The 12992-nt window shown below is 50.3% G+C and overlaps 1 protein-coding gene across 1 annotated transcript; it reads left to right on the forward strand.

Moving 5' to 3' along the window:
* Positions 1–559: 559 nt before the first annotated feature.
* Positions 560–2344, forward strand: LOC119296902. Its single transcript, XM_037574914.1, has one exon. It carries the CDS (start codon positions 613–615, stop codon positions 2131–2133), a length of 1521 nt encoding a protein of 506 aa, XP_037430811.1. The 5' UTR covers positions 560–612; the 3' UTR covers positions 2134–2344.
* The last annotated feature ends 10648 nt before the right edge of the window (positions 2345–12992 follow it).

The following is a 12992-nucleotide window of genomic DNA, read 5'->3' on the forward strand; positions in this document are numbered from 1 at the left end:
ACCTTGTAATTCATGAATGTTTTAGTTAAAACACAAAATTAGAGTAAGGGTGAACAAAGCATGTCTTTATGTCAAATCACCCGATTTTATTTTCTTTCAGTGTAAGTCGATTCTTTGAGCCGCCGCCAGATCTTATTTGTACGTTTGTGCATGTGTCTTCTACATTCGGCTGAACCGACCACCACCACCATGGGATGATCCGCTTGTTGCCGCCACCCATGGCCGCTTTGTCGCCTCGCCCTCCCCTCACCGCCTCCGACTGCTACGCCGCCGCTCACAACCGCTCGCAAGATCGTCCCCATCTCCGGGGAGGTTCTCGCTCAGCCTCGCCGCCGCTGACAGCGCCGTTGCCGGCTTTGGTCTCGAGCTGCGATTGTGTTCACTGTTCTCCCTTAAATCGACTCACACAAATTTGAAATTCGATTGTGAATAGCTCCTACACCAGAAAAAAAAAGGGTGAGAGAACCCTTGACAGGCTGTGCTCTGGGCACAAGACGGTTACGTGAGTGACGTGACGTATGGCTTCCTCCGGCTTCGCTTTAAACCCCACCCCCTCCCTCCGGATCCATCCCCATTCCCATTCCGATTCGCTCCTTCGCTCAGAGACAGGCCATGGCGCTCCATCTTCACCGCCTACCCCTCCTCCTCCTCCTCCTCCTCCTCGTGCTATCCACCGCCTCCGCCACCCACTCGCCGGAGACCGCGCGCACCCACCACCACCACCACCGCTCGCCCTTCGGCACCGCCACCGCCCACTTCCACCCCGTCCCTGCCGCCGCGCCCTCCATGCACCAAAACCACCTCCACGCCGACACCCAGTCTCTGCTCGCCACCGGCGACGTCGACCCCGTGCTCTCCGACGCGCAGCCAACGGACGCGGCGGCCACACCGCCTCCCGCGCTCGTCCTCCCGGTGCCGGATCTCGCCGAGGCGACGCCGCAGCCGCAGGAGGAGGGGCCCGCTGCAGCGACGACAACGACGACGACCAGCACGCTTCTCCCGCTTCCTGCCACGGTGGCGACCACCTCGAGCCCGCCTCCGCCTCCCGCCGTGTCCGACGCCGAGCAGGGGCTGCAGCAGCTCGCGAGGGTGCTCACCTCCCTAGGGTACAACGAGATGGCGTCGGAGGCGCCGCTCCTTGCCCGCGCGCCGCCGCTCGCGAGGTGGCCTGGGGCCATCACCGTCTTCGCCGCCCCCGACGCCTTCCTCCAGGCGTCCTGCCCCATGTGCTCGCGCCGCCACCTCCTCGAGCAGCACATCGCCATGGGCTACTACCCCTACTCCGACCTCGCCGCCGCCGCCACCATGAAGATCCCCTCCGCCTCCGTCGGCTTCTGCATCAAGGTCGCCACAGAGCGGGGCCCCTTCGGCATCCACTACGCCAGGATCTACGCCGACGGCGTCGAGGTGTCCCACCCAGAGCTCTACAACGACGGCCGCTACGTCGTCCACGGCCTCCACGGCTTCCTGCGCCCGCTCACGCACTCCTGCTTCGACGGCCCGCACCACCACCACCTCACCGGCCGCTCCGCCGCAGCCTCCGCGGCCACCGCCGCCTCCGTGGTGCGCATCATGATCCGCGACGCCATGGCGCGACTCCGCGACGGGGGCTACGGCTTCATGGCGCTGGCCATGCGCGTCAAGTTCGCCGAGCTCGAGAAGTACGCCAACCTGACGCTCTTCGCGCTCGACGACCCGGCCATCTTCGTCGGCGGAGGCCACGACTACGTCTCGGCGGTGCGCTTCCACATCGTCCCCAACCACCGCCTCACGCGCGCCGACCTCCAGCGCCTCCGCCCAGGCACGGTCCTCCCCACGCTGGCCGGCGAGGGCCAGAGCCTCGTGGTCACCCACTACGCCACCGACTCGGCCTCCTCCAACTCCAACGACGTCCGCATCAACTACATACCCATCAAGGAGCCCGACGTGGTGGTCAACTCGCGCATCGCCGTCCACGGCGTCTACGTGCCGTTCCCCCGCCTCCACCTCGCCGACCTCGCCGCCTCGGTCGCCGTCGCGTCCGCCACCGACCAGAGGAACGACACCTGCGGCACCGGGGGACCCTTCGGCAGCTGCGCCTCGTCAGCGTCGGCGATCACCTCTCCCAAGAGGCAAGTAGCTCATGGCGAGTGATGCGTACGTGAGTCGTCTCGATCCTTTTGCTCTGTTATGTTTCTAGCCATGGAGGATTTACTGCTACTAGTGCGTAGTGCTTTGGATGAGTGATTTGGACAGTCGTTTAGTTAGTTGCCTAGCTTATCGTGGTGATGAGTACATTTTGTGGCGCCGAATGGTTGTTGCCTAGCTTATCCAGTGCGTCTTGAATGAATTTTGATGCGAATTCGATTCATCTTCTCGTTGCTCTGTTCTGACCGTGTGCTATACTTTTGTTCTTGCTTGTGCTATACTTTTGTTCCTGCATTCATCAGTTACTGTTCTTGCTTGTGCTTAATTCACGTCCAGTTTTTACTTTGAAATCTGAATCATCCTACGCATGCATACAAGGATGCCCCAAAAACACTGCATTGATAGTTTTATTATTGTTCTGTTAAGATGTAGTATTAAATTGACTTTGCAGATGATCTTGTCATGGTTTGGTGTGGAGGATCTTTGTCTACTTCAGTTTGTTTGTTCTGGTCATCCTTACCATCTGCATATTTATGTGTTTTGCACCATGGATTATACAGCGTGAATGTTATATAAATTTGTAAGACAATAGGCTTTGGGGGGAACCGGTACAACCCTCTAGGGGTGGCCTATCACATATATATATAATGAGGTGGTATACAACGTTACAATATACACATGTAAATACAGTCTAACACCCTCCCTCAATCTTAGCCACTTTCTAATGAATCTAGAAGGGTAAGATTGCGCCTGCAAGTCTCAAACTGTGGCAAAGGCAATGGCTTGGTGAAGATGTCAGCAAGTTGATCCTTGGAAGAAATAAACTTGATCTGTAGTTGCTTCTGAGAGACACGTTCACGCACAAAGTGATAGTCAACTTCAATGTGTTTCGTTCGGGCATGGAATACCGGATTTGCAGAAAGGTATGTAGCACCGATGTTATCACACCAAAGAACAGGAGGCTGTGATTGGGGTATACTTAACTCCTGAAGCAAGGACTGTACCCAGATAATCTCTGATGTGGCATTGGCCACAGCCTTATACTCAGCCTCAGTACTGCTACGCGAGACAGTAGCCTGTTTCCGAGCACTCCAGGCAATCAGGTTAGAGCCAAAGAAGACAGCATAACCCCCCGTGGATCGCCTGTCATCCGGATTGCCAGCCCAGTCTGCATCAGAATATGCTGAAAGACAACCAGAGTCACACGGCCGAATATGCAAACCATGAGCCACCGTGAAACGAATATAGCGCAAAATCCGCTTAACAGCAGACCAATGAGTGTCACGGGGTGACTGCAGATACTGGCAGACTCGGATAACAGCATAGGAAATGTCTGGTCGCGTGATCGTCAAGTACTGGAGCCCACCAACAATACTCCGGTACTCGGTCGCATCAGAAGAAGAAAGAAGCACACCATCAACAGCATTGAGCTTATCAGTGGTAGACATGGGTATAGTCGTCGGTTTGCACTTAAGCATCCCAGCTCGCTGCAACAAATCCAGAGAGTACTTCTTCTGCGTCATAACAAGGCCAGCAGCACGGAAGTAACCTCCACACCAAGAAAGTAATGAAACTTCCCAAGGTCCTTGACCGCAAAATCAGCACCAAGTGAGCGAACAAGCGCAGTAGCAGCCGACTGAGAGGAGCTGACCAAAATGATATCATCTACATAGACCAACAAGTACATAGTAACCTCAGGCCTTTGAAGAAGAAACAATGAGGAGTCAGCAGTTGATGATGCAAAACCATGAGCACGAAGAGCCATTGCAAGACGAGCATGCCAAGCACGAGGAGCCTGCTTCAGACCATAAATTGCCTTGGACAGACAACAGAGATGATCAGGGCGATCCGGATCAGAGAAACCCGGAGGCTGGCGCATGTAAACCTCCTCCGCCAAGACACCATGAAGAAAAGCATTTTGAACATCAAGCTGACGAAGAAACCAACCTCGAGTAACAGCCAGAGAGAGAAGGAGTCTGATGGTAGTAGGCTTGACCACTGGACTGAAGGTGTCTTCATAGTCAAGTCCAAAACGCTGTCGAAAACCACGAGCAACCAGACGAGCCTTATAGCGCTCAATGGACCCATCAGAATGCCTCTTCACTTTGAAAACCCATTTGGAATCAATGACATTTACCCGTGATTGTGGAGGAATAAGAGTCCATGTCTGATTGTGAAGAAGCGCTTGATACTCCTGCTCCATGGCCTCTCTCCAATGAGGAATGCGCATAGCAGCTTGATACGTGCGTGGCTCAGAGGATGGATCTGCGAGAGCAGCAGACATGCACGCCGCTAACCAAGCAACTGTGCCATCGTGACGTTGCTTAGGCTGAAAAATGCCACTCCGACTGCGCGTATGTGGACGTAGAGCAGCAGCAGGAGCCGGCGGAGGCGAAGGTGACGGAGACGTGACGGTCGCCGGAGATGCAGGAATCACCTCAGGCGAGCTCGGGACAGACGACTCCGGACTGCATGGCGAAGACTGGCCCGACGACAGGGGCTCAGAGGCCATGGGCGAACCGAGGGTGGGCGACGCCAGCTCCGGTGACACCGGCCCAGACGGCCTTGGCGAGGCGAGAGCAGGCGAGGCCGGCCCTGGTGAGAAGGGCCCAGACACCCTGGGCGAGGCAGGGGCGGGCGAGGCCAGGCCTGGTGATGACTGCCCCGACGCCCTGGGCGAGACGGGGACCGAGGAGGCTGGCCCAGTCGGCGGGGTTGCAGGGCGCGACGATGGCGAAGGCAGCCCAGAAGCCAGAGGCGACCGGGCCAGGACGTCGATCGGCCGTGCATGAGCACGGAAACCGAGGCCATGCAGGGGCACCATGTGCTCCTCATGCACAACAGAAGGTGCCGATGATGAAGGCGATGGTGACGAAGAGGAAGATGGCGCTTCCAGAATCTCCAAATGAGCCCCACGACCAGTGCCTGCACCATGGTTAGGCAACAATAGAGGAGAATATGCAACATCATCAAATTGGTCAGAAGCAACAGAGGATGAATGCATGACAGGTAGCTCGGTAGTGGACACAGGGAGGTTGGCAAAGGGAAAAACATGCTCATCAAACACAACATCCCGAGAGATGTAGACACGATTAGTGGGAACATGAAGACATTTGTATCCTTTATGAAGAGAGCTATAACCAAGAAAAACACACTTCTTGGAACGAAACTCGAGCTTACGCTTGTTATATGGACGGAGATGGGGCCAGCAAGCACACCCAAACACCTTGAGAAAGGTGTAGTCCGGTTGTTCATTAAGGAGAACTTCAATGGGAGCCTTCATATTCAAAACACGAGTGGGAGTACGATTGATGAGAAAACATGCAGTGGTGAAAGCATCACTCCAAAAACGAAACGGAACAGATGCATGGGCCAAAAGAGTCAGACCAGCTTCAACAATGTGACGATGCTTACGTTCTACTGAACCATTCTGCTGATGTGTATGTGGACATGCTAAACGGTGAGTGATCCCAAGCGACTGAAAGAAGGAGTTGAGGTTGCGATACTCGCCACCCCAGTCCGACTGAACATGAACAATTTTGTGCTTGAGAAGGCGTTCAACATGTTTTTGGAACTGAACAAAAATGTCAAACACATCAGATTTACGTTTGATAAGATAAAGCCAGGTAAAGCGGCTGTAAGCATCAACAAAACTGATATAATAATTATGACCACTAACAGAAGTCTGAGCAGGACCCCATACATCTGAAAACACAAGTTCTAAAGGATGTTTCACCTCACGACTGGACTCCGAAAAAGGAAGTTGATGACTCTTCCCCTGCTGACAAGCATCACACACTGCTACATCTTTATTACTAGACACACTAGGAAGCTCATGACGACGCAAAACATGCCGGACAATAGGTGTGGCCGGGTGACCAAGACGAGCATGCCACTGTGACGGAGATACCCGAACTCCACTGAAGACGCGAGCGACGCCAGGATGCTCCAGACGATAGAGACCTTGGCAGAGCCGCCCACTAAGAAGAATGTCCCTCGTGCCCGGATCCTTAATAAAAAGATCAAAAGGATGAAATTCACAAAGCACATTATTATCACGAGTGAGTTTAGGAACTGAAAGAAGATTACGTGTCACAGATGGAACTCGAAGAACATTGCGAAGTTGAAGACTCCTATTGGCATGTCTAGTGAGAAGTGATGCTTGACCAATATGAGAGATGTGCATACCTGCTCCATTGGCAGTGTGGATTTTGTCGGAGCCATGGTAGGGTTCACGAGTGTGAAGCTTCCCCATCTCACTGGTCAGGTGCTCTGTCGCCCCAGAGTCCATGTACCAGTGGGGATCAATGGAGTAGGACTGATTATGTCCCTGTGGCTTCTGCGGCGGCGGACGATCAGCCATGGCGACCTGACGAGCAAAGTTGCGTGTATCCTTCCCGTCATTGCCAAGACCAAGAAAACCCCGCTGGAAGCGCTTGTGACACTTCGAGGCCCAGTGCCCATCGCGACCACAAAGCTGGCACACACGTGGACCGCCAGCCCCTGGTAGCGTCGCAGTAGGAGGAGGGGCCGAGGCGGGTGGTGGTGACTGCCCCGAAGGAGCCCTGGATGAAGCAGAGGAGCGACCACCCTTGGTGGCGGCGTTTGCCGAGAGGGCACCGTTGCCCCTGGATCGGCGCGTCTCGACTCGTTGCTCAGTAAGCAGGAGGCGTGAAAAGACCTCGTGTGCTGGCATGGGCGTGGAGTTGCCCCTCTCATTGATGATCTCGACTAGGGCGTCATACTCCTCATCAAGACCATTGACGATAAACGAGTTGAACTCGGAGTCGGTGAGGGGCTGTCCAATGGAGGCCAGCGTGTCGGCGAGACTCTTGACTTTGTTGTAGAACTCAGTGGCGGTGGAGTCAAGCTTCTGACACTCCCCAAGTTGGCGACGAAGCCCAGATACACGAGCCTGCGACTGTGCCGCAAACGAGCGCTCAAGAATAGTCCATGCCTCGTGGGACGTTTTGGCGAAGACAACAAGCCCAGCAACGGCCGGAGAGAGCGACCCCTGGATGGAGGAGAGGTTCGCCTGATCCTGCCCTGTCCAGACACGGTGAGCCGGATTATAGACCGGACCATGCACGCTGTCAACCAGCGCAGGAGGGCAAGGGAGAGAGCCGTCGACATAGCCAAGCAGGTAGTGACTCCCAAGAAACGGAAGAACCTGCGCGCGCCAGAAGATATAATTGTCCGACGACAACTTGATGGTGATAAGATGGCCGAAGTGAAACGGCGGCGGCGGCTGCGATCCCATCGAGGAGACTGGCTGAGGTGAGAACACCGTGGAGACAGTCGGAGGGGCAGCCGGCGCGGTGACAGAGGGCGCGATGGCCGCGGTTGACGCCGCGAAGCCTGCCAGCGCGACGTCCTCCGCCACCAGCGGCGCAGTGGCCGAGGGCGCGACAGCCGCGGTTGGCGGGGCGGCGGTGGTGTGGGCCACAAGCTCCTGCCCGGGCGAAGTAGCAGCCGGCGGGAGCGCGAAGAGGGAGCCGACGCTCCGTGTCCCGATCGGCGCCTGAAGGGAGGCGGCATCCAGCGGCCTCGAGAGAAGTGCCGCGAGGGAGGCCGGCAGAAAACCGGTGGCGGTGGAGCCGGGCGCAGCGGCGGACGTCATAGCAGTCGGGCGACGGCGGCGGCGGGCGCGGCGGCGGCGGCGGGCGCGGCGGCGGCGGCGGTGGCGGCGGCGGTGGCGGCGGCGGTTTAGGGTTTTTAGGCGGAAGCGGACGTAACCTAGCGTGATACCATGTAAGACAATAGGCTTTGGGGGTAACCGGCACAACCCTCTAGGGGTGGCCTATCACATATATATATAATGAGGTGGTATACAACGTTACAATATACACATGTAAATACAGTCTAACAAAATTGCTCTGCTCTGGCTGTTTGCTGAACTTCTGTTCTTGCTTGTGCTAAATTTTTTTACTGTTTAGATGGCTCAATTTACTTCCAATTTTACTCTGAGTCTTCCCACGCATGCATATAAGGAATGGTGTTCAGTTGGTAGGATTCCCAAACTCAGATGGTGATAATTTTGTTGTTGTCCTGCTAAGATGTACAGTACTACTACTAAATTGAGTTTGCAGATGATCCTCAGATGGTTTGAGCCGCAGGATGTTTGTGGGCCTCAGTTTGTTCTGTGTTTTGCGCCATGGATTATGCACTGTGATTGTCATACACGCTCAAGCTAACCGAAAATTCTTGATATTCCCCTTTTGTCTCATGAACATACAGTGATCACTTTGTTTCTGTTCTCTTAAGATGTAGATGGATGATCCTGTGATGATTTGATGTGCTGTTTCTTTGTGCATACTTCAGTTTGTTATCATCACCGTTCTGAACATGATTGATCAACTTAATATGCTTGTTTTGACTCATGGACTTTACCTCACTTAAATTCCAGTGTATGACAGGAATATCGGTTGCTCGGCTAAGTTTTAGTATTTCATCAGTTCATTGGTTGGTTCCTGCTAGTTTCTGTCATGTTACTTGGTAGTTTGTTTCCTAGAGTTGTGTCTGATTAAATAGTTTTCCAGAGTTTGTTGCTGGGCTAAAAAGTTTCAGCCTACTAGGTAGTTTCCTAGTTGAAAAATGCAAATGAAACTAGTTTCCTAGTTTTAACTTACTTGCTGGTCTATACTTGTGCAAATGCAACTTACAGGTTCTGTAAAATTATGTACCGATAAACGTCTCATCATGATCTTTAGCCTGCAATCTTGCTGCCTTCATGTGTTTTTTGAAACTAGGAACGAAAGTGCAGAGGAAAATAGTTCAGATTACATTCATGTAATTCAGAGATTCCTGCATACATTTACTACTTGTCTTGGTTGTGCTAATTCCGTTCCTGCATGCATCCGCTAGCGTTTAAGATGGCTCTGCTTATTTCCAACTTGTGCTCTGAATCTTGCCGTCACCGTGCATGCATGGGACGGTTGTTCTAAGATTATTTTTGAAGTTTGAACCGCATGTGTGTTTGATCAGGCATAGGCACGGCTGCCCCAAACTTGTTGCAGCGATCATTTTGTGCTTGTTCTTTCTCTTAAGTCTTAAGATGTACTCCCTCTGTTCGCTATTGTAAGATGAACTTACGGTGATCATCTTGTTTGTGGTCTGTTAAGATGTAGATTGGTGCGATTTTTATTCATCTTCTCGTTGCTCTGTTCCGACTGTTTGTTGAACTTGTGTTCTTGCTTGTGCTAATTTTGTTGCTGCATGCATCAGTTACTGTTTAGATGGCTCGGTTCACTTCGAAATTGTACCTTGAATCATCCTATGCATGCATATATACAAGGAATGTTGTCCAGTTTGATGATCAGGCACAGGACCGGATGCCCCAAACTCACTGCTGTTATAGTTTCATTCTTGTTCTGTTAAGATATACGTACTATACTAGTTGAGTTTGCAGGCGATATCGTGATGGTTTGATCTGCAGGATCTTTGTCTAGTTCAGTTTGTTCGTTCTGGTCATCCTTACCATCTGCATATTTATGTGTTTTGCACCATGGATTATGCAGCGCGAATGTCATATAGGATCATGCTAAATTCCTAACTGAAAGTCTTTGGTATTCCCCTTTCGTTTTGGACTCGTCGTCAACTTAGGGTGATAATTTTGTTTCTGGTCTGTTAAGGTGTAGTAAACTGGATGATCCTGTGATGGGTTTGATCTGCAGGTTATCTGCACATCAGTTCGTTCTGCTCATCATTGTGTGCGTGATTGATCAACTGCATGTTATATTTTTGCACCGTTGATCATGCAGGAGGAATGTCATTCAAATACAGGATCAGGCTAACTGAAACTATTTGATATTTCCGCCTTTTCGGCTTTGACTCATGAACTCACCTCAGTTAAATTCCCGCTTATGACAGAAATGTTGGTAGCTGGGTTAAGTTAGTTTCTAGAGTTTATCAGTAGTTCCTACTATTTTTTTTCAAGTTACTAGGTACTAGTTTGTTTCCTTGAATTGTGTCTCATCAAGCAGTTTTTCGAGAGTTGGTTGCTGGGCTAAGCTAGTTTCTGTTGGTTGATGGGCTAAGTTTCAGATTGCTACCTAGTTGTGTCTGGTCAAGAAGTTTTCTAGAGTTGTGCCAATGCATCCTAGGGTTAGTCAGGTTCTGTAGAATTCTGCACAGATAAACTTCCGATGCATAGTCTTTAGACTGTGATCTTGCTCTCTTACGTGAATGTGTTTCTGGAGACAAGGAAAGGAGGTGCAGAGAAACATACTGTATTTCAGATTACATGCATGTTACACAAGCCCTGCTTTGCATTTTTGCCAGCAATGTTGCTTCTGTACCCTGTTTTCAACGCCTTTAATTTCTGAATCACGGATATACCTTCTTTGCATGCATGTTATACATTAACTTGTGAATCACACATACATCTTGTTTACAACTGCAATTCTGCTGTATATGCCCTTCCTAGGGTCATTAACTTGTGAATCACAGACATATGTTGTCCCAAATACGAGTATTCCAGCTCTGAATTTCAGACAGCAGAGCACACACAGATGACACATGTACAAGTAGAGTAATTCGTACCGTGCCACCAACTCAGAAATGGGGCTCTTCGTGTACTTAAGTTTGTTCTAGTCATCATTGTGTTTTTTTTTAAAAGGAGGTGTACCCCAGCCTCTGCATCAGAAAGATGCATACGGCTTATATTATTAAAAAGATAATCCAGTAACAAAGTCTCGAAAGGTCATAGTGCAAACATAAACAAAAGCTCAAAAGAGGTAAGACCCAAAGCCACAACCGGTTGGCAAAACAATAGGAGCACTACATGCCTATCCTATTACATGACCGCCATTCAAACCGGTTGAAAATATCCCGAGCTACCATCTCCCATCGGGTAGACGCAGTAACCAAACGCTCCCTGGCCTCCGTCGGAGTGAGTAGCGACCACATACGGATGAACGCCGTGGCCCTGAAGATAACCTGCAAAAAGTGAATGTTTGTTGATCTGTTAAAGACTAAATCATTTCTGCAGTTCCATACTGCCCACAATAAAGCACAAACGTCAACCCGAATGTGTCTTGCAGTATCAGAATCAACCCCATCAAACCATGTTCCAAATAACATGTTGACAGAGGTGGGCTGACTAATATTAAACGCAATATAAATCGACCGCCACAGAATCTTAGCCAACGGACAATCGAGAAAGAGGTGTTTGATGTTTTCGTTATGATCACAAAAGCTACATCTAGACGAGCCCACCCAATTACGTTTTGCAAGGTTATCCTTAGTCAAAATGACTTGTTTATGCACAAACCACATAAACACTTTGATACGTAAGGGTACCTTAACTTTCCAAACTTGTAACGTGGTAGGGATGACGCTAGAGTTAATGACATCCAGATACATTGATTTGACCGAAAACACTCCGTTCTTAGTAAGTTTCCAATGCAGCTGATCTGGCTGCTGAGACAGCCAGATTTCCATTAAACGTCTAACGAGATGGAGCCAGGCCTCCCAACGATTTCCAACTAGCGTCCATCTAAAACTAATATTGAGTGGAGCGGACTGTAAAACATTTGCAGCGTAGGCTTCTCTACGTTGGACAATGTTGTACAATGTAGGATATTGAAGTGCAAGGGGGGTCTTCCCAAGCCACGTATCCTCCCAAAACCTCGTAGTGGCACCATTCCCAACAATAAATTTCGTCTTGTTGAAAAAGAATTGTTTTACTCTCATCAAACCCTTCCAAAAGGGTGAGTCGGAAGGCCTCACATTCACCCGAGCCAAGGTTTTAGCATAAAGATACTTATTACGCAAAATCTGTGCCCAAGTAGCCTTCGTCTCAGATGACAGCTTAAATACCCACTTGCTAAGGAGACATATGCTTTTGACTTCCAGATTTTCAATACCTAAACCTCCTTGGTCCTTAGGCCTACGGATAATATCCCACTAAGCAAGTCTATACTTTCGTTTAAGCTCATCATTTTGCCAAAAGAATCGAGATCGATAGAAATCTAACCTTTTCATGACGCCCACCGGAACCAGGAAAAAGGATAAGAGAAACATAGGCATACTGGTAAGGACCAAATTAATCAGAATCAATCGTCCTCCGTATAACATGAGCTTCCCTTTCCAACAGCTCAGTTTCTTTTCAAAACGATCCTCGATGCATTTCCACTAAATATTAGTCAGCTTACGATGATGAATGGGTATACCTAAATACGTAAACGGTAATGAGCCGAATTCACATCCGAACAATTGTTGATACGTCTCCCGGTCATCATTTGCTCTTCCAAAGCAAAACAATTCGCTCTTGTGGAAGTTGATTTTGAGCCGAGACAATTGTTCAAATAAGCATAACAGCAGCTTCATGTTTCTTGCTTTCGCCAAGTCATGCTCCATAAAGATGATAGTATCATCAGCATATTGAAGAATGGAAATCCCGCCGTCAACTAGATGTGGAACCAGGCCACCTACCTGCCCTGCATCCTTTGCCCGATCTATTAAAATAGTCAGCATATCAGCCACTATGTTAAACAGGATCGGTGACATAGGGTCTCCTTACCTTAGCCCCTTGTGTGTTTGGAAATAGTGTCCTACGTCATCATTCACCTTAATCCCGACACTTCCTTTTTGCGTAAAGGAATCAATCTGGCTTCTCCAGGCTGGATCAAAACCTTTCATACGCAAAGCTTGTTGAAGGAAAGGCCATTTAACTTTATCATATGCTTGTCCTATATACAACAAATTAAAGCAGGCATGTGCAAGAAGAGGAATTCGTACCCGTCAACCCACACAGCAGAGCACACAGACTGCACTGCAGATACTTGTCCTCTATATCCCAGTTGTCGAATTCAGCAGCATGTTTAGTTCAACAACAGGAATCTGCTCCTCTGGTCACCGTGATA

The sequence above is a fragment of the Triticum dicoccoides genome, chromosome 5A, assembly GCF_002162155.2.
Source record: "Triticum dicoccoides isolate Atlit2015 ecotype Zavitan chromosome 5A, WEW_v2.0, whole genome shotgun sequence".
NCBI classification, from domain to species: domain Eukaryota; kingdom Viridiplantae; phylum Streptophyta; class Magnoliopsida; order Poales; family Poaceae; genus Triticum; species Triticum dicoccoides.

What these genes read in the sequence shown, in the direction of transcription:
- LOC119296902 (XM_037574914.1), top strand. Translation starts at nt 613, where the DNA reads ATGGCGCTCCATCTTCACCGCCTACCCCTCCTCCTCCTCCTCCTCCTC.